Genomic DNA, 19,852 nt, shown 5'->3' on the forward strand with positions numbered 1-19,852 from the left:
AAGTCCCGGGCCGGCCACTTCAGAACATGGGGAGCTCAACTGTTCTATTTATTTCAGCTTTTGATGAGCACCTTTTTATTTCCCTCGACTCGTCTTGCTGCCCAACTCCCCAAGTTATGGCGGCTTTAATCCCTTATAGACATCCTTGACTAGCTCGTCCAGTAACTCCTTACCACTGGTCGGTCAAGACTCAACAACATTCTATTTTTAATCGCCAACCTCCGCGCACTGAATGGACTGAACGATTGCCACCATCTCCGCATGGTGTTTGATGACGGCGCGACGCGCGACAGCGCGCCTAGAATTCTTGGCGAATACTCAGCATATTAAATGTGAGTATTCTATTATGTGTGACAATTGCAGCAGGTCAATAGCAACTCTGTAGAAATTTGTTTCCCCGCTCCATATTGTCCTACTAGTACATGGGCATTGCATATCTGTACATGCTACCGGTGTCAATGTCAGTGAACATGGAATTAGGTACACGTGAAAGTGGGACGACAGCGTCTAGTTTCAAAATATAATGTATCATCATGACACTTGACAAAATTCGATGACTTACGATCTAGTGATAGTCGCGACGTGCCACTCGGGCTGCTGGATTAATTTCTAACCCGGTTCCGCCTTGCAAGGTCCGGTATGCAGACCATATTGTTAGCCTAGGGTGCGCAGGTGAGTGAATCCTAATTGCACAGCGACCTGCTCATACTCACCCCATTAAGGCCACACTTAAATTGCGAGCAGCAATCGTGATCTTTTGAGCAAGGTTGTGCTTCATTATTGCATCCAGTAACAAAATGAGATGCTGTGAAAGCAATAACAATGGCGATGAAGGATAAACGCATTTTCTCTGCGAGATCTATGGGATTTTCTGAGGGGAATCTCGAACGATATCTCTGAAGATGGGAAACCACTATAGGACGACAGCCAGATTTTATACCCTGCATATACTAATCGGCACGGTTTTTGATCGATTTGGCAGAATCGTTGTTACTATCTACATGGCAGAAAATTCGGCAGAACCTACAGGAGCGACCTACCTGCAGGCATCGACAATTCTCTTCTTCGTAACCATAGAACGCTGGCTCGAATCACTGGTATCTCGATTCTCATACCAATACATAGCTTCCTTATTTGAACCTGCAGTGACCTTGCCAGCGCAGCGACAAACCCCATAAGTTGATGCTAGTTCTCATCGATACTTCTGATATGTACTCGGTCGATATCTCATGTCAGTTTTCTCTCACTCCGAGTCACTCGCTCGTTGCTCCCTTGTATACAGTACCTGCAATTTGCCCATGCTATTAGTATGCCAATGACCCCGCAACTGCTGCGCAGATATAATCAGGTATCTTTCGGAAATTCAAACTCTTTCTTTCTTGGCATGCGCCTGATCAAAGATCCCTGGTACTTATCGCGGTCCAGCATTCACAACTTCCTCTACAGTTTTAGACATTCACGACGATATCAAGTTATCCCGTGGCATACCGCGACGACTTTGTACTCAGAAAGAAGGAACAGCGTTGCACAAAAATAGTCACTATCCCCAATGAAAATCGACAATAAAAAAGCAGATAAGTAGCAATAGACGTCCAAGTACAAACTGAGGCAGACTAAAATCTAAGAAATTCGCAAAGTTTTTAAAAAATACAAGCATATCAGGCTTGGATCGCATAGTTTGAAAAATTGTTAGTATTGTTGGCAGAGTTTCAGGATATCAAACTCACAGATGTAATTTAGGACGTTATAACATAGTTTGAATCCAATAGAACATGAAAACCGACATCCCTTTAAAAGATGGTATATGCTGTAAGGACTTCCTCGCGTCATTGTTCCGATCAATTTCGAAATCCACCTACTCAAGGTTTTTGCTGTGATGATCCTCTCAATCGCAGAGGGCATGCAGCGCACATTCTCGGATCTCAGCATGACGTTACATCATGTCTATATCACTATGCCCATTGCTGCGTTTGTATTCGCTGTGAAAAAATTACATTTTAGTGATCAACGTCAGAGTCTACCTTTGTTTCTTGATAGTATACATTATCAACATCATACCTGAGGAGCGCAGCCCCTTTTGTAATTTGGATCATCGTGTCCTCGGGTTCTTCCACCTTGTAATAGAATACCAGGGACAGCTGCAGGGTAAATTGAGATCTGCTGGCATTACGGACATAATCTGTTTGAAGGCGGATTTAAGACTCGAATGGATAGGGCCTACGCAGAACAGCATCCAGTACATAAAAAGCAAGCCGTCTTCCTATCGCATATCACATCTCACATATAATGTGTGTCTCTCTCCGAGTCATCCTCGCCGTTATTTCTGTTTTGACGGTGTCTCTGGCTGTCAGTGCTGACGATGGATGTCAATCGGTTGGCAAGACTTGCACCCCAGGTTCACTGGATTGCTGCAAATGCTATATATGCACACCAGTCACTAAAGAAAACCCTCACGTGAGTATGAGTACTTTTATACAGAATATATTGTCTCACCGACATGCTAGCCTGTGCACCTACATCTGTGCGAGCCCCAGGCCAAAGCCAACTAAGGGTCCAGATAGGTCACCGACAGAGACTCAACTTCGAGAAAGGCTCTGCTAATGAAGTGGACGGCGTCGACTCGTACTTAGCCATCTGCAACGAAAGTTATGGAGAAGTTTCAGAGCTGAATGGAATGAGGCAACATTGATGTTATCGGTAGGGATGTTATACCGCATATGATAACTTAGTCTAGTGACAATGGATATGTACATAACCCTAGAGTTTTGTCTAGGGGACTACAAATATTCACACGTGACTGATTTTTTTCCGCACTGGAACCTTCAAGTTTTGATCAGATCGTCCTCATACCCTCTAAACCTCCACAGACCATGGTGCCCAACGGACCTATCCCGAATGGAACTGCAGAGGCTCCGATTGAAGTCTCTGCAGTACCCTCCATTGTTGGCATCAACTTTGGTAACTCATTTGCATCTATCGCAATCTTAACAAAAGTGCGTTTGTTACTGGTGTCGATCTCATAAAATCTCATATACAATTTTTTTTTCGGATCACAGGAAGGCATTGCTGAGTGCATAGCAAATGAGGATGGAGAGCGTCAGATCGCTTGTGCTATCGCGTTTCATGGGGAGGAGATGGTACGTGGTAAGCTACTTCGCGTTCATGCCACTCACCCAAGTTTTGTTTTTTCAGTATATCGGAAACCAAGCAAGCCACCAGCTAGTCAAAAATTCTCAAAATACTATCACCGGATTCCGTAACCTTCTAGGCAAGAAGTGCGTTGTCTGGTGACATTCATCATTGCATCTGGTCTGAAAGCATATAACAGGTTCTCAGAAGTTCCACAGGCAGCTTTGTCTGTCTCTGCACCCGTCATACAACATCCTTCACTACCCGACACACCAGCTTACAAGGTCAAGGTCCTGCAACCCGCGCCTTCGCCTCTTAAAATTACCGCTACCAACACACCTGCGGCATCACAAGTTGCCACTCCACGCTCAGAGCCCATCGAGGCTGAGCGCATCCTAACTGTTTCCGAAGTGACCACAATATTTCTCGGTTCTCTCGTGCAATCTGCTGAGGACTTCCTTGGGAGAAAAGTACAGGGTGCCGTAATCAGCTTGCCCTCATGGTTCGATGACGCCCAAAGAGAAGCAGTGATAAAAGCTGCAGAGGATGCTGGAATCCACGTCCTTCAATTGCTTGATGATGCAGGTGCAGTTTCTGTCTGTACTGCCGCAGGATCAGAGGAGATCCCCTCTGACCGAACACAGCTCATTGTCGATCTCGGCGCATCGTCCCTCGAATTGTCTCTCCTTTCAATCCGCGAGGGCCTTGCATACTCACTCGCAACTATCTCCGACTCGTCTGTTGGTGGCGATGAGATCGATTCCAAGTTGATCAAATTCTTTGCAAAAGAATTCACCAAAAAAACCAAAACACCATTAACTGTCGCGCCTGCTTCTGATCCCCTTGATAAGCGCGCTGAGGCCAAACTCAGACTCGCAGTTGAGCACACGAAGCGCACGCTTAGCGCGAGTCCTGGTGCTGCTACGTGTTCCGTAGAGTCACTCAAAGATGGTCTCGACTACACCGGTTCTATTAACCGGCTCCGATTTGACATGGAAGTGCGCTCGGTATATGACAAGGTTTACGCAAAGGTGAAGGAGCTTGTCGCGAGCGCAGGGATGGATTTATATGACGTTGACGAAATTGTGTATATCGGCGGTTGCGCGTGCTTGCCTGGTCTGGATGAGACCTTGGCTGAAGGTTTTACCGAAAACGTCATTACGCCCTTCAAGGCTGGCACAGTCGCTGGTGGTGGCATTGGTGACCCAACCACTATTCTGGCACGCGGCTGTGCCCTCCAAGCACAACTTCTTGTTGGCCTTGCTGGAGAAACTGAAGAAGTTCGCCAGGCATTCATCAAGGGCAATGGAATTAGCAGCGTCAGCGCTACGAGCCGTACTATCGGCCTTCTGGTTCCTCAGGTGTCTGCAGAGGGCGGCTTGGGTGGAGTGTGGGTTCCTCTCATTTTGAAGGAGACACCTTTGCCATGCAGGCGCACTGTCACTGTGGAGGTGGATGTCAGTGGGTCTGAAGATCGTGTCGGCTTCGAGCTCTGGGAAGTTAGCGAAGGAGTCAGGGTCGATCATGTCAAGCCCCCAAAATTCGAAGACGAAGAAGACGAGGAGGAAGAAGAATTAGAGGAGGTAAAGGAGAAGACGATCTCAAAAGAAGCATTCTTGGCTTCATTATCACTTTCGCGTACCAACACTTCCAAGGGCAAGACAAAGGTGCAGGTTCAGGCAATCATTAGCAGCAATGGTGCTGTAGATCTCAGCATAAGGGAGGTGACGAAGAACGGATTGGGGGAAGCTGTGACGGTGACAGTTGGATCTTCATGATGCACCTTGTGACATGGACGTATGCATTTTACCAGGCAGGTGTAGACAGACTTTTCTACTGGATCTCACCGATATCCTCGTTCCACTCCTGCACATAGATCGTCAATTATCACAAATATGCTATCCGTAATAGACCATGATGACAACGCACCTCCGGTTTTTCGACAATGAATTTCTTCATGAGCTCCTTGCATTCCGCATTATCAACCACTATGACCTCGACGCCTTGGCCTTTCAGCAGCTCTTCTCCTCCCACCCAGTTCTCATTCTCTCCGATGACGACACGTGGAATCTTGTAAAGTAAAATTGCACCTGTGCACATCATACAAGGACTATTCATGCGGTGAGTTGTGAACAATTGGTAGGATCAGCGACGGATAATGATCACTCCCACCTCAAGGTCGTGTACTTCGTTCATGATAAGCACCGAATATGAGATACCATCGAACCCATTCACATCGCTCAGAGTCTCACCATCGTGGATCCTCTATACACTTGTGCCTTGAGTCTCCCAGCATCCTCTAAGGCAGCTATCTCTCCGTGCAACGTCGCTGATGACTTCTGAATGCGTGAGTTGTGCGAGCATCCTAGAACGACTGCATCTTTGGGGTCTGTTGAAGACCCGTGATACACAAGGGCGGCGCCAATCGGGATCCCTCCTTCTTGGTAACTCTTACGTGCCTTTGCTAAAGCTGTGGAGAGTCCGAGTTTATCTATGCCGTCCATGGAGTGGTTTTGGAGCAAGCTATCCGCATCCGTGTCCCACGTTCTGATAGAAGGATTCATGGATCATGGGACTGATGCCAAGGGCTTGTAGTGATAGGAGGTGATATATTTTACTCACGATAGAATTGCACAGCCCTGATGGCTCAGTTGGTTAGAGCGCAGGTCTCATATGTAATATATGACCGAGTAAATTCGGGCAATCCTGAGGTCGCAAGTTCGAACCTTGCTCAGGGCAATTTTTTGGTTTGTATTTGATCGATATTTTTGACTGTAACACATCGGAGGTTTCAACATTTTTCCTGAAGATAAGCAGATCTGTACCTGGATAGCGCTTTCCAAACCTAAGCTAGCCTATTCCAAACACTCTAGAACACCTTTTGGAATGTAATTTCACCAGTGGCAAAAGGTCGCCGTGAAATGTCAGTTTCCTCGCTGTGCAACGCGCCCTTGGTTGCATCAAAATATAGCACAATCTGATGCCGCTAGGAAGTTCACGTTTCCAACATCAGGTCGAGGCGCTTTGTTGTCCTATACCTTGTTGGCGGTCTGTCTTTCACTGATCATGCGTGAACCTTATTCTCGACTCGGAAGCTATTACATGTTTTAACTTCGATATCGATTATCACCTCCAACTTACAAGGACCCACCTTCGGTCAGTTATCTCAATCTCTAATGCTATGAAGATGATGAACAAGCCTATTATTAGGACGGAACTTGAATGGAAGCAAGGTGCCTCCGCCTGAGCTCCACTAGTAGTTCGATGTGATTACCGTTGGCAAGGCACACTGTCGGACATTTGACTTGAAGCCAGGCTATGTGCAAGACCCAGAGTTCCAACAGTTTTAGACAAAGGCATGCTTGGCAACCGCTCGCTCGCATTCGTTTTCAATGTCAGTGATGGGCTAAATACCTGTCACACTGCATAATGCGCTGTCGAACTAGAACTTGTTTGCGCGCTTCAGGGGAGACTCACGAATATATAAAGGACCGCAGTGGGTTGCTTCTTGCCTACAACCAGCATCATGGCCCACGCAGAACTTGATCGTCTTCAAGTATGTTTGAACTTCGCACTCGACACCCTCCGCAAGGAGATGGACAACTCGCAACTTCCTCCCCTGAGTCAACACAGCTCAGTAGAACACCCGTTGGATGACCCAACGACTTACCTCCCCAGCGCGGCATTGTTCGATGCTCGCTGCCTCTCTCTAGGCAAGCCGTTATGCTTTACACTCACAAATGCCTAACCTTCATGAATCATCCTCTAGCATGCCTGGTTGGTTATTGCCTAGCCCTGCCTTTCATTCGTCTCACCGCCTTTTCTAGGGAGAACTAAAGAACCTCATCCAGTCGCCTTTGGATAAGCGCATGGATGATATATTCTCGGCGTATAGTTCTGCCTGCATGGATACCCTTATCAAGACCAGTATCATCGACCACTTGTCTGAATCGTCAAATCCCTCCGAAGGAATCGCAGTCGCAGAACTGGCCTCAACATTCGAACTTGATTCTCAAAAGCTCGTTCCCATTCTTCGCTTCTGTGCAGCCAACGGTTGGGTGCGGGAGACCCGTGATTCTTCATTTGCTTTGAACAGATGCTCGCGCATTTTTATCAAAGGTCGCACAGGTCGGAGACTGAATCTTTCGTACGTTTTCACTCTATGGGCGGCCCGCTGAGAGGCTAAGTCAAGTAGTACGCCTAGGTTTCTGTCCATAGTCAGAGTCATGCCAGCTTGGGTAACGGAATCGGATTGGAAATTGTCGCGTTCTCCAGCGCAGACTAGTTTCCAGATCGCGTTTAATACTCCTTTGCAGCAATTCTCCTGGATCCAACAGAATCCACAGGCTCTTATTCCACTGGCGGATCATCTCCAAGTGAGCATGTCCGTGAAAGTTACACACCGTTTACTGAAAAATTTTCTTCTAGGTCCTTGGTGACATGTCTACACCGAGCATTGTGGCAGACTACCCATGGGAACGACTGGAAACACCCGTCATCGTTGATTGCGGAGGAGGAAAAGGTGGTCTAGTTACAGCCATCCTAGACGCGTAAGTTCCACGTCATATTCCTAACATTTCTGAATACTCAATCATGGCAGGCATCCTTCCTTCCAAGCTATCGTGCAAGACATGGAGAATGTCGTCGTAATGACAGGTTCACTTATGAAAGAACGTCGCCCTCATGATATAGAGAGTGGTATACTCAAGGTGGAAGCCCACGACCTTTTCCAGTCTCAACCACGGATCGGGAACGAGTACAGTTTCATCTTGCGTCACATACTGTGAGTGCTGGTTCCCCTCGGCGCTGATTTTATTCACACTTGTCTATGTAACAAAGGCATGATTGGCCTGACAAAGAAGCGGTTGGTGTTGCTCGTCCTACTTAAGTGGCACAGCTGACTTTTCCTCAGGCGGCGATATTGGGAAACGTAGCTCGTGCACTGGGCCCCAAGGTCGATAACCGAATCCATATATCGATGTGCTATATCTGACATGTTTCACAGTCCAAAATTCTCATCATCGAAATGGTAGCTGTCCCGAACGTAGATTCTACTGCTACAAGGAGTGCCAAGTCATTCTTACTGGACAGCGATGATAAACGCCCCAACTATTGTATTCCATCGCACTTTGGTGCGGCGTCCAAACTAGTCAATGCGTTCTCGGTGAACATGCTGAGCTTGATGAACGGCTGCGAAAGGTCTTTGGTACGTCCCTAACAAGATTTGACCGATGCGTCGCTGATGATTCAACAGCGCGAGTGGGAGAGCCTTGTCAACGGGTGCGGGCTTCGTATCACGAACGTCTATCCGCTGAGAGCTCACACTTCTGTTATCGAGTGTGCGCTTGATGTATAAACGTTCCTGTAATAATAGAGAATTTTGGATCGTATAGCAATGTTGATTTTCCTGTACATGAGATAAATGTTCTCGATATCAGACTCTGTCTCGTCGTATATTGTCCCACAAATGAAACTTAACAAGTTCCAAGACTTTAAGTAGTAGATTGCCCGTAGGTACTTGACGCGCTTGAGTGCTCGTTCGATCTAAAGATCAATCCGAAAGAATTCCGGAATCAGAACAACCCAGAATGAATTTCCATCGTGTTCGTCAACTATTTTTATAGCGATAGACCAGAATCTCAAAAAATCACTTAGCTGCTTTTGTTTATCATATGTTGGAGCGGCACCAAATAGATCTAGGACCTCCGAGTCCATATTCGCAAGCTACGTTTATAAGTCGTACGTCCATGAACCTGACTTGTGGGGCTTGTGCCTGTCAAAGATGATGTTTGGACTCTTTCCACCAAGTTCGAGAGTGACGTTCTTGAGGTTGCTCCTAGCAGCAGCCTCCATGATCTTGCGACCAGCAAGGGTTGAGCTGGTGAAGGCGACCTTGTCTATCTTCGAAATTTGGCTCATTTTTGAACGTAAACGAGTTATGAGGTCTTGAAGCGGTAATTAAGAAGCGTAAGACGAGTCCAGTGGTTCAGGGATGTTGAAGTGATACCTATACAATGACTTTAATGCTGTTGCGGTCGTCATGTATGCATTCAGCTCGCTGTAAAATGATAAGAATGCAGGGAGATGAAAATTTGTGCAGCAAGAATCAGAATATGGACTGGCTCCGAGTTTACTTTGAAATGCCGAACGAAGAGTCATCACTTGAAAGGTAATGATCGGTGGAAAGGCAAATAGAAAAGAGAACAAATGGTATGCATCATTCGCGGTCACGGGAATTTGCGCAGTCTTTGCATGATAGCGTGTGGGTCCCGAGCCTAGTCGTAAGCGTGGTCTTATCATTTGAGTACTCAAGGACGATCGAGGAATGGATGAACTACTCAACTGTCTCCAATTGAAGACTAAATCTCTAGTCGGCTTGTCGCCAGACAATAGAAATACTATGACCTGGTCAGAGGATATGCGTGGTTGGAACTAACAGCCATGTCTGCTACCACTGTGACGAGTCCAAACCAGAAAGAATTAGATATAGAGGAAGGGCATGAGCTCACCAAAGGAGTCAGATCTGATCGAGATTGATCGATCGATGATCGCTTTCGGGCAAAAACAAATTTGAAAGGCTTTGAAGCAGGCAGTTCAAAGTTGAGTAGTTCGATTATCTTCAATCATTCAATGAAAGATACAAGCCGCATTCTTATATTTAGCGCTTGATGTCAACACAACAGCAAATAGGTATCAGTGCCTCAAGGCTTGCCACGGTGAAGGGTATTGACCCACTCATCCTGTTCAACGCCTACTTCGCGCACACCTATCCTTCATGAGCGACAGCACACAGTTGAGGGACAGGGACTCGACCCCAGTTCCTTCAGGAAGCTCGGTACGTTGCTCATGTGTAGAGTCACTCTCAAACGCTGACTCTGATACCCATCTGTCCAGGTCCAACCACCACGCAAATTTCGCCGGTTTCTCAGAAAGGTCCAAGATGGTGTAACAAGGAAGATTTCTGTAAGTCGAGCAACCGAGTTGTATTGGAATCAGGCTGAGATCATACAGAAGCGCTCGAACATTAATAATTTGCGCAGCGACGAGCCTGAGGTAGGTCACCTTTTAGTTTCTACTTTCTCTCTCAACTTCTGATGGTCGCATAGGTTCAGGATGCTCCATCTGGCATGGAAAAAGCTGCTGATCCCAAATCGGCACTTCAACGCGCCAAAGAGGCTGTCAAAGGGATGAAATTACTTTCGAAGCCTGTGCAATCTGCAGTATCTACCACCCAAAATGCGTCGGGGGATCTCGAGGATGCATATAATTTCCAGGACACATATCTCAAACCCCTCAGGATATTCGACAATGTTATCGGGAAGCTCGCGGATGTATGTGCCCATTGCTCTTGGCTGGAACCAAACTAATCCCGTTCCGCAGGTACATCCATATGCAAAGATTGCACTGGGCATCTTGTCTTGCGCTTCAAAAGTATGTTTGGTTCCTTTTCTCGTTCCTCTCACCCGCTCAGCAGTCATCGGTGTAGATGGTCATCGCCCAAGCGGATCGTGATCAAGCGGTCCATCGTCTCATCGACAAGTTGGACCAAGTTTATAAATTCATGATGCAGGACGAGACACTTCGCCATATTTCATCGATGCGTGGTATAGTTGGTCAGATTTCTCAGCAGACCCTCGAATGCGCCCGCTTCATCAGAGATTATTCAGAGACCAAGAACTTTTGTGAGTCTTCAAGCTGTCGCACGTTCCACATGCTCAGTCTTCTATTGTAACAGGGAAGAGACTCGGGAAAGACATTCTCACCGAAACCAACAATGAAATTCAACAGTACAGTGATGCGTTGGATGCGCTCATGCAAAACTTCAGGGACCAAGTTTCTCGGGACGTCGCTATTCACACCCACCATATAGGTAAGGATTGTACTTGCTTCTAACGCAACAGCTATACATTTCTCTTCAGGCGAACTACTGGACCTCAGTGGCATAACATATGCAACGAACGCAGGGCTAGATACCAGGAAAGAGTGCCTCCAAGGGACACGCACGGAAATACTCTCAGAGATCACAGAGTGGGTGAACAGCACTGGCGACGACGTTCCACGCGTGCTGTGGTTATCCGGTCCTGCAGGCAAGGGCAAATCAGCCATCGCCCACACGATTGCCAAGTGGTTCAGCGATGCGGGAGGGCTTGGTTCATGCTACTGCTTCGACCGTGATCGAGAAGCGGATCGTCGCAACGAAAAGATATTTTCTACCATCGCGCGCGATCTCGCCGACCGTGATTGGGGGGTGAGGCGAGCGTTGGCAAATACAGTCCAGAATGCCAGTGCGCTCAAGACCACAGCTGATATCATCCAGCAATGGCAGAAGCTTGTGATGGAACCACTACAGAAGCTCTCAGAGTCAACCACAGGCCCTGTCGTGATCGTGATAGACGCCCTGGACGAGAGCGGCGCAGCTGAGACACGATGCGACCTTCTTCGCATTCTTTCCGGTAAACTCCAGAACTCTGCTGTTCCTTCAATCTCGGAGCTTCCAAAGAACTTCCGGTTCATCGTCACCTCTCGCCCACTTCGCGACATTCAGAATGCGTTTTCGGGCGCTCGACACATTCGAAGGATTTCTATGGATGATATTCCACCCGAAGTCGCGGAACGCGATATCTACGCTTACGTGTCGAAGAAGCTGGAAGGGCTTTCGGATTTTGGGAGCAAAGAGTTTACGGCTCTCGCGAAAAAAGCTGATGGTCTTTTTGAGTGGGCACGTCTTGCTTGCAAATCCATCGAAGACCCTCCTGTTGGCATATCTTCCGATCAGTCGTTCAATGTCATGGTGTCCCGTGATCCCGTTGAACGGGAGCACTTGTTGTACGATATGTATGATTTCATTCTCACACAGATCATGCCGAAGGATAAACACACAAGCTCCAAGTTTCAGCAAGCACAGCTAGCGAGGTTTCGTTCCGTAATGGGACAAATTCTTGGCACGGCCGAACCCCTCCCTTTGAATTCCCTTAATGCCATGCGAAGTCGTTTTCCAGATGAAAGCGAGCGTTACAAAGTGGAGGTCATTGTAGAACACATGGGATCCCTGCTCAGCGGCACCACCAACTCATCCACCCCGATCCGACCTCTTCACGCATCCTTCCGCGATTTCCTGACAGACGAATCCCACAGTAAAGAGTTTTTTGTCGACGTGTGTAAGGTTCAACGAGACCTCGCTTTCGCGTCACTCGGAGTGATGAAAGATGAACTCTCCTTCAATATATGCGACTTAAAATCGTCTTATCTCCCCAACTCCGAAGATTCCCATCTACAAGAACGAGTAAAAACATGCATCCCCACACACCTATCATACGCCTGTCGATTCTGGCCTTCACACGTACGAGCCACCGACTTCGATTCAGAACTCGCGAAAGACATCAAATCATTCTTCGACCATGAGCGACTGTTCTTCTGGCTTGAAGTGCTCTGCCTCATCAATGCGCTCAGCGGCGCAGTCCCCGCCCTTCCGCTTATTGCCAAGTGGTTGAAGGTGAGTACATGGCTACTAGCGTCAGATAACATGTTCACTAACGTGTGATCGCAATTATAGGGTCGCACTGGATACGAAGATGCCTCATCCGCTGCAATAGATGTGCAGAGATTCATTCAACTCTTCGGCCGTATAATCTTGCACAGCACACCTCATCTCTATGTATCAGCACTGCCATTCTCGCCTCTCAACTCTGCACTATCCGGGACGTTTTCTACACGGTTTCCGAACTCTCTTCGTGTAGCACCTGGACGTGATATCAACTGGACGGCTGTCCTGGCTGTGATCAGCGGACACACTGATGCCGTTAACTCAGCCTCGTTCTCGCCGGATGGGAATCGCATTGCGACTGGATCGGCCGATTGTAGTGTGCGGTTGTGGGATACGGCGACGGGGCAGCCAGTAGGCAAGCCCTTGCTGGGACACACTCATTCAGTTACCTCAGTTTCATTCTCACCGGATGGGACACGCATCGCGTCTGCCTCGGCGGATAACACTATCCGGTTGTGGGATGCAGCAACGCGGCAGCCCATTGGTGAACCCTTAGTGGGACATACTTTGTGGGTTAACTCAGTCGCATTCTCGCCAGACGGAAGTCGCATCGTGACAGGTTCGGCCGATAAGACAATCCTGCTGTGGGATGTAGCAACGCGAAAGCCTGTCGGTGAGCCCTTGAAAGGGCACACTGCTTGGGTTAGGTCAGTCTCGTTCTCTCTGGATGGGACTCGCATCGTCTCTGGTTCGGATGACACGACTGTCCGGCTGTGGGATGTGGCGACGGGGCAGCCTGTCTGTGCCCCCTTGGAGGGGCACAATGGTTTCGTTTTGTCAGTCTCGTTCTCTCCGGATGGGACTCGCATCGTCTCCGGTTCGGACGATTCGACTGTCTGGCTGTGGGATGTGGCGACGGGGAAGTCTGTTGGTGAGCCCATGGAGGGGCACACTGGTTTCGTGACGTCAGTTTCGTTCTCGCCGGACGGAAGTCGCATTGTGACATGTTCGAACGATTACACTGTCTGGCTGTGGGATCCAGTAACAGGGAAGCTAGCCAGTGAGCCCTTGCTGGGGCACACTGGTCGGATCAACTCAGTTTCGTTCTCTCCGGATGGGACTCGCATCGCGACTGCTTCTACGGATAAGACTGTCCGACTGTGGGATACATCTACAGGGCAGCCAGTTGGTGAACCCTTGCAAGGACGCACCAATTACAATTTCATTACCTCAGTCTCGCTATCGCCGGATGGGACCCGCTTCGCCACTGGTTCTGAGGATGGTACTGTCCAGCTGTTGGATGCAGCAACAGGTCACCCAGTTGGTGAGCCCTTGTTGGGCCACACTGCTAAGGTCTGGTCAGTCTCATTCTCTCCGGATGGGACTCGCATCGCAAGTGGTTCTGCAGATAACACTGTCCGGTTGTGGGATGTAGCAACACGACAGCCAATTGGTGAGCCCTTGGAAGGGCACACTGAAGAGGTCAATTCCGTCTCATTCTCTCCGGATGGGACTCGCATCGTCTCTGGTTCGGACGATAGGACAGTGCGGCTGTGGGATGCAGGGACAGGGCAGCCAGTTGGTGAGCCCTTGCAGGGGCACGCTGCTAGTGTCTGGTCAGTCTCTTTCTCGCCGGATGGAACTCGCATCGCGACTGGTTCTCTAGATGAGACTGTACGGCTGTGGGATGCAGGGACAGGGCAGTTAGTGGGCGATCCTTTCTGCGGGCACACTGGTGCGGTTACCTCAGTGTCATTATCTCCGGATGGGACTTGCATAGTTTCTGGTTCCGCCGATAAGACAGTCCGGCTGTGGAATGCAGCAACGGGGCAGCCTGTTGGGGAGCCCTTGGAAGGGCACGCTGATTGGGTTAGGTCTGTCTCATTCTCTCAGGATGGGACTCGCATTGTATCTGGTTCGGACGACATGACTATCCGGCTGTGGGATACAGGGACGATGAAGCCAATCTGTCAGCCCTTGTTGGGGCACTCTGGTTGGGTCCGCTCAGTCTCTTTCTCGCAAAATGGGACTCGCATCATTTCTGGTTCATCTGATGGGATTGTCCGTGTGTGGCATACAGCGATTGGGAAGTCATTCCAGGATCATGCTGAAGAAGATTGTTCAGCACCCTCCCCGCACGGCAGTTGCATCCTACTTTCGACAACAACCATCCCCACACCCCATACTACCAACGATAACCTCATTTGCTTCTCATCCAACCCGACACATGCACTGTGCGATACTGCTGAGCTACTCGCAGGCACCCCCCATGAAGATCACACATTTGCGCTGAGAGGCGATGGATGGGTGTTAGGACCAAATGATCAGCTCCTATTCTGGGTGCCACCCGCTTCTCGAGAACCGTTTTATAATCCTTGGACTGCATTAGTGATACCCAGAGGTGGTGTTGAGCTTGATCTGAGTCTCATGGCGCATGGGACACGCTGGCAGCGCTGCCGCAAGGAGTGAGTCTTCAGTGTTTTCCATTCCTCGCAGCTAATCAATTTGATCCTTATAGCTCTCGATTACGATTGAATTGATTTGCACATTATAGCGAGTGTTGGACCCACGGATAGCCTGGGAACAAGGGACAGTCCGAGTCGGTGAGCAAAAGGAGCTTGGTAGAGCGTTAGATGATAGTCATTAGTTTCGTGGCTTTCGCTAATGTCATTGCGTGTCTCCAAGGGAGTATAGCGTCATGGAACAACTTGTACGAGATGTGCACGAATTAATGAATACCATAGTGTTGATACCAATGTTTAGTTCGAGTTTGCTGATCTTTTCACGTCTTTTGGTGACGATGAGTGGTATATTTTTATTCGATTACAGATTACAAAGTAATTTATTTATTCAATCTTTGTACCCCAAGTTGACTGAAAAAAATGAACGGCCATCAAAAAGAACCAGGGAAGTACTGGAATTTCTGGTCTGAAGTTCCCATCACTGCACAACCACCTCCCAGGCTCAAACCGCGAAAGACTAGAAGTGGCGAGTACATGGAAAGACGAGCAAAGTTAGACGTGTGTAGTATATGCATTTATCTAACTATCCCGGACGCCAGACTCGGACTCGTCTCACACTCTTCGCTACCGCTTCAAGAACCGATAGTTCATCCTCGGAACGAGTTCAGAAATGAGCTAGATCAACGTTCTTTATATTCCCATATGATGGCCTTGGGCTTCGACCACTGCATACTAGAAGACAACACATCTGTCACGAAATCACAATCAGACATGAAGTAGGCGTCTTGTTGGCTCCATCACACAGAGAGACGAATGAGCTGGCCTTCGAGGGCAACATCAGAAGAACACATTCAAGCTGCGCAGTATGTTCCATCTTCGTACGACCTTAATTCACGATTGTCTGCTTAGTGTATTCCATCTTCGTACAACCTCCCAATGTTAATCATCAACAGCCTGAGCGACGGTCACTCATTTCAACAACCTCTTGAACCCAGGCTTAGCGGACCACGAGCAAGATTAGGCACTGTCGACAATTTTCATTGAGTTCAAACATGCACATCGCTTGAACAGTACGAAAAAAAATCGCCTTCGGACTACTAGGTACTACACCATCAACCATGATATCAAAGCAAATGAGAAAGATGACTTACTGTCGCGACATCCCGCTCAAACTGCCGTCTCGATTTTCAATTTTCATGCCATATCGAGCAAGTCCCTTGTGCTTTATTCTAAGGCGCGTAGGTGAGTCGCGTGGTTGAATCCTAGTTGCACTGCTCATACTCACACAAGACATGGTTGGGCAGCAATCGTTATCTGATGTGCAAGGTGTTTTTTCCCTACATACGGCGCTGACAGACAGAGATGCTGTCAAAGCAACGACGATGGCGAGGAAGGAGAAACGCATTTCTGTGCGAAGTGATATATAATCTTTTGAAAGGAGTTTCGAAAACTCGATCGAACGATATCTCTGAGGGTGAGGGAACACTGTAAGACGACGCTCAGCTTTGTATACTCATGGACACGATTCTAATTCATCAGGCAGAATCGTTATTGCTATCAAATGGCGGACATTCCGGTAGAACCTGCAGGAACGTGTTCAGCTATGACCCGATTCAATATTTCTGCCATATTGCGGGATACGCTGCGCCATGGCAATTACAAAATCGAACCAAGTAAGACACGTCACTCGAGCAGTACGAAGAACTGATCGACTCTGGACTACTAGGTATTGCATCATCGACCATGATATCAAAGCAAAATTAGAAACACGACTCACTGTTGCGACGTACCCGTCGAACTTCTGGGTCAAGTTTTCATTTTCAACCCATATGTGCAGGTCAACTTTACAGTCTAAGGCGCTCGGGCGAGTTGTGTGGGTGGTTGAATCCTGGTTGCACTGTTCATACTCACGTCATTGAGTTTGCAAAACCAGGATCTGCAGCAATCTTTATCTGATTTGCAAGGTGTTTCGCTACATGCACTGACAGATATAGATATAGATGCTATCATAGCAACAGCAATGGCGAGGAAGGGGAAATGCATTTTCTGTGCGAAGTGATACGGAATCTTCGGAGGGGAACCTGGACTGATATCCCCGAAGATGTGGAACACTATAGGATGACGACCAGCTTTTACATCCTGCATATACTTATAGGCATGATTCTAATTGATTGAGCAGAATGGTCGACACGTCACCAGCATTTGTGCGTCAGATGTTCATGTGTGTCCGTACCATCCACTTTGACTTCACCCCTGCAGTGCCAGGAGCATGTTTCATTGATTACGACCATTGTATCAAAACCTGCCTTTACCAGGATCCTATTGTGTCGGGGGTACAGTTTATGATATGTGAGTCCTACTGCATGGATTATCGGCTGGAACCGTCTTGAATATCTTCGCAGCGCCCCACTCTTTGCAATTTTGAACTCCAAGTTGCTCAACTTATAATACTATTCGCGCACTACTATACTATCTCATTCTGTGACCTGGCGTCCGCTTCCTCATGTCTGTCAACTGTGCTTGTCACGGCTATTCCACCGCTAGCTTCACTAAAGACTGATCTTTGTACTCAGTTGTACTTCTGGCTAGCTTCGCTGATCGAGATTCGAGGTGACCCAAGGCCGCATCAGCGACTGGCAGTCTTTGTAGGGCTACGATCTGATCGAAACTTGGTACGCAAAAGCCAATGAGACGCCACTTCGTTCCCCGCCATGGCTCGAGTGTTGGATAAGCTGCAAGGGACACGGACACGGTTGAAAAGGAAGAGAGGTGCTGGCCATTACTCGATAGTAGTTTTGTGCATACCGGTCCTTGCCTCCAAACGACTACATGGTATGCAACAGATTATTTGATATTGTCGTAATTGTCGGATTGGAGACTAAAACTCTAAAGGAAGCTGTGGTGGCAGATGACAACGACAAGTACTACTCAGGGATTTTGACCAAGCGCATCGAGGTTGTGCCACGCACTACTAGACAAAAATGAGCATCGATTAAGTTTAAATGATGGAGAGAGATTCCAGCGAGTGCTCAAGTTGGAAGTTTGGGGTCGCAGAACGAAACAGTTGTCAGCAGCATGCAAATAGCAGCATTTGGACGGAGTCAGATCTGATCAATATTGATCAATCGATGATAGTTTTCGGGCAAAAACAAATTTGAAAACAGGTCAAAATCTCAATTACTTCGAAGATACAAGCCGCATTAATATTCTTGAGTATTAGCGCTTGATGTCAACACAACAGCAAATAGGTGTCAGTGCCTCACTGTCATGGGGTTGCCTCAAGGTTGCCTTCTGAGGTTTGCGGTCAAGGGTATAAACCCACTCTTCCTGTTCAACGCCTACTTCACTCAAATTTATCCTTCATGAGCGGCAGCAATCAATTGAGGGACTCGAGCCCAGTTCCTCCAGACATCACACCAGGAAGCTCGGTACATTGCTCATGTACATCACTATCAAACGCTGACTCTCATACCCGTCTGTCCAGGTCCAACCACCACGCAAATTTCGCCGGTTTTTCAGAAATGTCAAGGATGGTGTAACAAAGAAGATTTCTGTAAGTCGAGCAACTGAGTTGTATTGAAATCAGGCTGAAATCATGCAGAAGCGCTCGAACATCAATAATTTGCGCAGCGACGAACCTCAGGTAGGTCACATTTCAGTTTCTACTTTCTCTTTTAACTTCTGATGGTCGCATAGGTTCAGGATGCTCCGTCTGGCATGGAACCAGCTGTTGATCCTAAATCGGCACTTCAACACGCCAAGGAGGCTGTCAAAGGGATGAAATCCCTTTCGAAGCCTGTGCGATCTGTAGTATCTACCACCCAAAATGCACCAGCGGGTCTCGAAGACGCATATAATTTCCAGGATACATATCTCAAACCCCTCAAGATATTCGACAGTGTGATCGAGAAGCTCGCGGATGTATGGTCCCATTGCTCTTGGCTGGAACGAAACTAATCCCGTTCCGCAGGTACATCCATATGCAAAGATTGCACTGGGCGCCTTGTCTTGCGCTTCAAAAGTATGTTTGGCTCCTTTCTCCTTTCTCTCGCCCGCTCACCAGTCATCGGTGTAGATGGTCATCGCCCAAGCGGACCGCGATCAAGCGGACCATCGTCTTGTCGACAAGTTGGAACAAGTTTATGACTTCATGATGCAAGACGAGACGCTTGGCCATATTTCATCGATGCGTGGTATCGTTGGTCAGATTTCTCAGCAGACCCTCGAATGTGCCCGCTTCATCAGAGATTATTCAGAGACCAAGAACTTTTGTGAGTCTTCAAGCTGTTGCACGTTCCACATGCTCAGTCTTCTATTGTAACAGGGAAGAGACTCGGGAAAGACATTCTCACCGAAACCAACAATGAAATTCAACAGTACAGTGATGCGTTGGATGCGCTCATGCAGAACTTCCGGGACCAAGTTTCTCGGGACGTCGCTATTCACACCCACCGTATAGGTAAAGATTGTACTTGCTTCTGACGCAACAGTTATTCATTTCTGTTCAGGCGACCTACTGGACCTCAGTGGCATAACATATGCAGCGAACGCAGGCCTAGATACCAGGAAACAATGTCTCGCAGGGACACGGACTGAAATACTCTCCCAGATCACAGATTGGGTGAACAGCACTGGCGACGACGTTCCACGCGTGCTATGGTTGTCTGGCCCTGCAGGCAAGGGCAAATCAGCCATCACCCACACGATTGCCAAGTGGTTCAGCGATGCGGGAGGGCTTGGTTCATGCTACTGCTTCGACCGTGATCGAGAAGCGGAC

The 19,852-nt window shown here is 48.1% G+C and overlaps 6 protein-coding genes and 1 non-coding gene across 7 annotated transcripts; 6 read left to right on the forward strand and 1 right to left on the reverse strand.

Annotated features, from left to right (window-relative positions):
• Window positions 1-2,870: 2,870 nt before the first annotated feature.
• Window positions 2,871-4,907, forward strand: EDB93DRAFT_1091791 (Hsp70 protein-domain-containing protein; the record flags this gene model as incomplete). Its single annotated transcript, XM_041446384.1, has 4 exons — window positions 2,871-2,993; window positions 3,057-3,137; window positions 3,193-3,275; window positions 3,329-4,907. 4 exons carry the CDS (start codon window positions 2,871-2,873, stop codon window positions 4,905-4,907), a joined length of 1,866 nt encoding a protein of 621 aa, XP_041303974.1.
• Window positions 4,908-4,962: 55 nt separating this feature from the next.
• On the reverse strand, window positions 4,963-5,633 carry EDB93DRAFT_1091775 (cytidine deaminase-like protein; the record flags this gene model as incomplete). Its single annotated transcript, XM_041446383.1, has 4 exons — window positions 4,963-4,995; window positions 5,059-5,239; window positions 5,302-5,315; window positions 5,382-5,633. The coding sequence occupies 4 exons, from the start codon at window positions 5,631-5,633 to the stop codon at window positions 4,963-4,965; spliced, it is 480 nt and encodes a 159-aa protein (XP_041303975.1).
• Window positions 5,634-5,765: 132 nt separating this feature from the next.
• EDB93DRAFT_t94 lies at window positions 5,766-5,868 on the forward strand. Its single transcript has one exon. It is a non-coding gene; the product is annotated as a tRNA-Met (tRNA).
• A 787-nt stretch (window positions 5,869-6,655) lies between these two features.
• Window positions 6,656-8,485, forward strand: EDB93DRAFT_1254018 (O-methyltransferase-domain-containing protein; the record flags this gene model as incomplete). Its single annotated transcript, XM_041453552.1, has 10 exons — window positions 6,656-6,777; window positions 6,843-6,906; window positions 6,957-7,276; window positions 7,334-7,505; window positions 7,558-7,679; window positions 7,730-7,912; window positions 7,969-7,993; window positions 8,042-8,083; window positions 8,135-8,335; window positions 8,384-8,485. The coding sequence occupies 10 exons, from the start codon at window positions 6,656-6,658 to the stop codon at window positions 8,483-8,485; spliced, it is 1,353 nt and encodes a 450-aa protein (XP_041303976.1).
• Window positions 8,486-9,904: 1,419 nt separating this feature from the next.
• EDB93DRAFT_1106911 (uncharacterized protein) lies at window positions 9,905-10,861 on the forward strand (the record flags this gene model as incomplete). The annotated part of the gene is made up of 6 exons (XM_041447665.1): window positions 9,905-9,964; window positions 10,024-10,092; window positions 10,126-10,182; window positions 10,236-10,460; window positions 10,510-10,560; window positions 10,616-10,861. 6 exons carry the CDS (start codon window positions 9,905-9,907, stop codon window positions 10,859-10,861), a joined length of 708 nt encoding a protein of 235 aa, XP_041303977.1.
• Window positions 10,862-14,560: 3,699 nt separating this feature from the next.
• On the forward strand, window positions 14,561-15,437 carry EDB93DRAFT_1211271 (uncharacterized protein). The gene is made up of 2 exons (XM_041451047.1): window positions 14,561-15,078; window positions 15,132-15,437. The coding sequence occupies exons 1-2, from the start codon at window positions 14,570-14,572 to the stop codon at window positions 15,151-15,153; spliced, it is 531 nt and encodes a 176-aa protein (XP_041303978.1). The 5' UTR covers window positions 14,561-14,569; the 3' UTR covers window positions 15,154-15,437.
• A 3,256-nt stretch (window positions 15,438-18,693) lies between these two features.
• Window positions 18,694-19,528, forward strand: EDB93DRAFT_1231725 (uncharacterized protein; the record flags this gene model as incomplete). The annotated part of the gene is made up of 5 exons (XM_041451294.1): window positions 18,694-18,718; window positions 18,778-18,996; window positions 19,046-19,096; window positions 19,151-19,346; window positions 19,400-19,528. Coding segments are annotated over exons 2-5 (579 nt in total), but the record flags the coding sequence as incomplete, so codon positions are not given.
• Window positions 19,529-19,852: the final 324 nt, after the last annotated feature.

This window comes from Suillus bovinus (genome assembly GCF_016758785.1).
Source record: "Suillus bovinus strain UH-Sbo-P2 chromosome Unknown EDB93scaffold_67, whole genome shotgun sequence".
Lineage (NCBI taxonomy): Eukaryota > Fungi > Basidiomycota > Agaricomycetes > Boletales > Suillaceae > Suillus > Suillus bovinus.

Coding starts and splice junctions, on each gene's coding strand:
- EDB93DRAFT_1211271 (XM_041451047.1), top strand. CDS start 14,570: ATGAAGCCAATCTGTCAGCCCTTGTTGGGGCACTCTGGTTGGGTCCGC. Junction 15,079..15,131: donor TGGCAGCGCTGCCGCAAGGA/GTGAGTCTTCAG, acceptor TGATCCTTATAG/CTCTCGATTACGATTGAATT.